The sequence below is a fragment of the Oncorhynchus nerka genome, linkage group LG12, assembly GCF_034236695.1.
Source record: "Oncorhynchus nerka isolate Pitt River linkage group LG12, Oner_Uvic_2.0, whole genome shotgun sequence".
Lineage (NCBI taxonomy): Eukaryota > Metazoa > Chordata > Actinopteri > Salmoniformes > Salmonidae > Oncorhynchus > Oncorhynchus nerka.
Genome location: NC_088407.1, coordinates 85,375,914 through 85,379,045, shown reverse-complemented (window position 1 = coordinate 85,379,045; position 3,132 = coordinate 85,375,914). Strand labels below are relative to the sequence as shown.

Sequence of the window (3,132 nt, the reverse complement as noted above, 5' to 3'; positions counted from 1 at the left end):
ACACCTTCCTAATATTGAGTCGCAGAACAGCCTCAATTCATCAGTGCGTGGACTCTACAAGGTGTCGAAAGCGTTCCACAGGGATGTTGGCCCATGTTGACTCCAATGCTTCCCACAGTTGTGTCAAGTTGGCTGAATGTCCTTTGGGTGGTGGACCATTCTTGATACACACGGGAAACTGTTGAGCGTGAAAAAACACAGCGTTGCAGTTCTTGACACAAACCGGTGCTCCCCTGGTACCTACTACCATACCCCCGTTCAAAGGCACTTAAATCTTATGTCTTGTCCATTCACCCTCTGAATGACACACATATACAATCCATGTCTCAATTGTCTCAAAGTTTGAAAATACTTTTTAACCTGTCTCCTCCCCTTCATCTAAGTGGATTTTTAACAGGTGACATCAATAAGGGATCATAGCTTTCACCTGGATTCACCTGGTCAGTCTATGTCATGGAAAGAGCAGGTGTTACATAATGTTTTCGTAAACTCAATATATGCAGCAACATGTGTCATCAAACATGTGTCCTCAACATGTGTCCTCAACATGTGTCCTCAACATGTGTCCTCAACATGTGTCCTCAACACGTGTCATCAAACACGTGTCATCAACACGTGTCCTCAACACGTGTCCTCAACACGTGTCATCATTAGGGGACAACTTACTTGGTGACCCCATAGTCGATCCCTATGGTGGCCAGATACTTGGGCACAAACCTCTTCTCACAGTATCGCTTGATGATGCAGCTCTGTAATGAGGAAAAAGTAGTTGAGGTGTATAAAGTAACAAATATAATATACAGTGCCTTGCGAAAGTATTCGGCCCCTTTGAACTTTGCGACCTTTTGCCACATTTCAGGCTTCAAACATAAAGATATAAAACTGTATTTTTTTGTGAAGAATCAACAACAAGTGGGACACAATCATGAAGTGGAACGACATTTATTGGATATTTCAAACCTTTTTAACAAATCAAAAACTGAGAAATTGGGCGTGCAAAATTATTCTAAAAATTATTCTATTCACTGTATATAGGAGCACATTACACGTGGAAACTATGTGTCATTCTATGCAGCGATTGCCGTGTAGGCATGGGTGATCAGTGGTCGTGACGGTATTGATGCATTCTGCGATAGGCTACCCTAGCTGGCTGGCATGCTTTAGACGGGGACATCATCTTTTAGTTATTTTGCAGATGCTCTTATCCAGAGAGACTTACAGTATTAAATGCTGTATTTCAAATGGCACCTTATGGGCCCGTGGGAATCAAACCCAGAACACTGGCATTGCAAGTGCCACGGTCTACCAACTGAGACACACAGTACCACACAGTACCATGTACTGTCATTGTAAATAAGAATATGTTCTTTAACTGACTGGTTAAATAAATAAATAAAGAATGATGGAAAGTCGCTATCTAACATCTGTTTGTATCTAACTTGCTTTGTCTATTGCCTGTGTAAACCTGGAGATTCCACCAAGTAGGTGTAGATATTGCCATAGGCTACATCAAATCAAATGTATGTATATAGCCCTTCTTGCATCAGCTGATATCTCAAAGTACTTTGGGCCATTTGATAGGGTTGTCTGCACAGCTGGTTTCCGGTGAGGTAAGTGTAATGCAACAGTTTATTTTATTGAAATGACATTATTACATCATGAGTAATGAGAGCACCTAACCTACTCCGACGTGGTCACGTTAAACCACGATTTGCCGTGTTGTATCTATTGTAAATCGGTTTTATTTTATTTCATAAAATACTGACGTGGGAGCTCCAGTCCACACACACACACTAGTCACCGTTCAACTGCATCGTAAATGGCAGAGTTGAGTTTATTCGTCTAGCTAGCTTTGATCATTGATCTGACGTTGTTAAGAAATAAAATAATCTCATTTAACTAGGTGACTCACCTTGCCCACCTCGGCATTGCCAAGACTGATCACTTTCACGCGGAGCGATTTCTTGTTCTCACGTCTCTTCTGCACATTTGAGTCCATGCTAATGAGATTGACCAAGTATGTTAAAATATGTTATTTACGTCTTCGATGATGGCTGTTAAAAGACAGTTGGAATGTCAATCTTAGTTTAGTTTAGCACGTCCCTTATTAACGTTAGCTGTCTAGCAGGACATTTACTCCATCGTTAACGACACTATACACCCCTGCATCTAAAATATTAGCTAGACTCGTAAAAACAAAAATCTGGACAAGTGAAATATGCATCGTATGGGATAGGTAGCTTGCATGTGCTATTATAGCCAGCTCCGGTGTTTTGCACAACAAAAACCTGTCTGTCAATGAATCTTATGTGCGGCAGCAGATGCATTATGAGGTCAGCCAAACCATAGACATCCGCGTGGTCTATGATGTCATAAACCCTACAAATTCCAGCGTTGGGTGAAAAATGGGAGCCGTATTGGTCAGGGACAAATACAAAACCCAGTCTAATTGGAATGAAAGGCAGTAAAAGGCATAATCCTGATTTATTTATGCAGGAAAAAATAAAAGCAAGGTATCAGGAATTGTATTTTATAATTGTCAACCTAAAATACAGTCATATAATTCTACTGTATTTTATACTGTATTTGTAATTATACGTCTACATTTGTGTTTTCTTGGAAAGCTTTGGGTGTTATTACATGAAACAATTTCAGCACTTGTAGCATTTACAACATGTGTATTGTGTATCGCTGGATTGATTGTGTTGTTTGAATGGACTGTTGGCATATTGGCAGTTAATTTGGGTGAAAAGTGGCTAGCTAGCTAACAAAACATACATTGCCGATAAATTCTTAAAATTCATTATTTTACACAATATCTTATCACAGCACTGGCAAACCATGGTTGACCAACTCTCTAACCAAAATGGCAGACTTTTATACCAGAAGGGTCCATCCACTCTAGTATTCTAATTCCTAATTATATGACCCAAATGATATCTGTTATATTTAGCTATACATTTAATAATGAAACCAGCTGTATGTAACAAGAAAAAGTATATTATTTACAGCTAGTTATCTTTGCTATGAAGCCCCTAAATAAGATCTGGTGCAACCAATTACCTTCAGAAGTCACATAATTAGTTAAATAAAGTCCACCTGTGTGCAATCTAAATGGCACATGATCAGTCA

The 3,132-nt window shown here is 39.4% G+C and overlaps 1 protein-coding gene across 1 annotated transcript in view; it reads right to left on the bottom strand.

The window, feature by feature from the left end:
• LOC115119582 (dnaJ homolog subfamily C member 27-like) overlaps positions 1 to 1,999 on the bottom strand; it is an 84,965-nt gene extending 82,966 nt beyond the window's left edge. The window contains exons 1-2 of the mRNA XM_065025085.1: positions 1,913 to 1,999; positions 667 to 749 (exon numbers count right to left, since the gene is read on the bottom strand). Of these exons, the coding sequence (XP_064881157.1) occupies positions 667 to 749; positions 1,913 to 1,999 (170 nt within the window). The remainder of the gene's footprint in view (positions 1 to 666; positions 750 to 1,912) is intronic.
• Between the last annotated feature and the right edge of the window lie 1,133 nt (positions 2,000 to 3,132).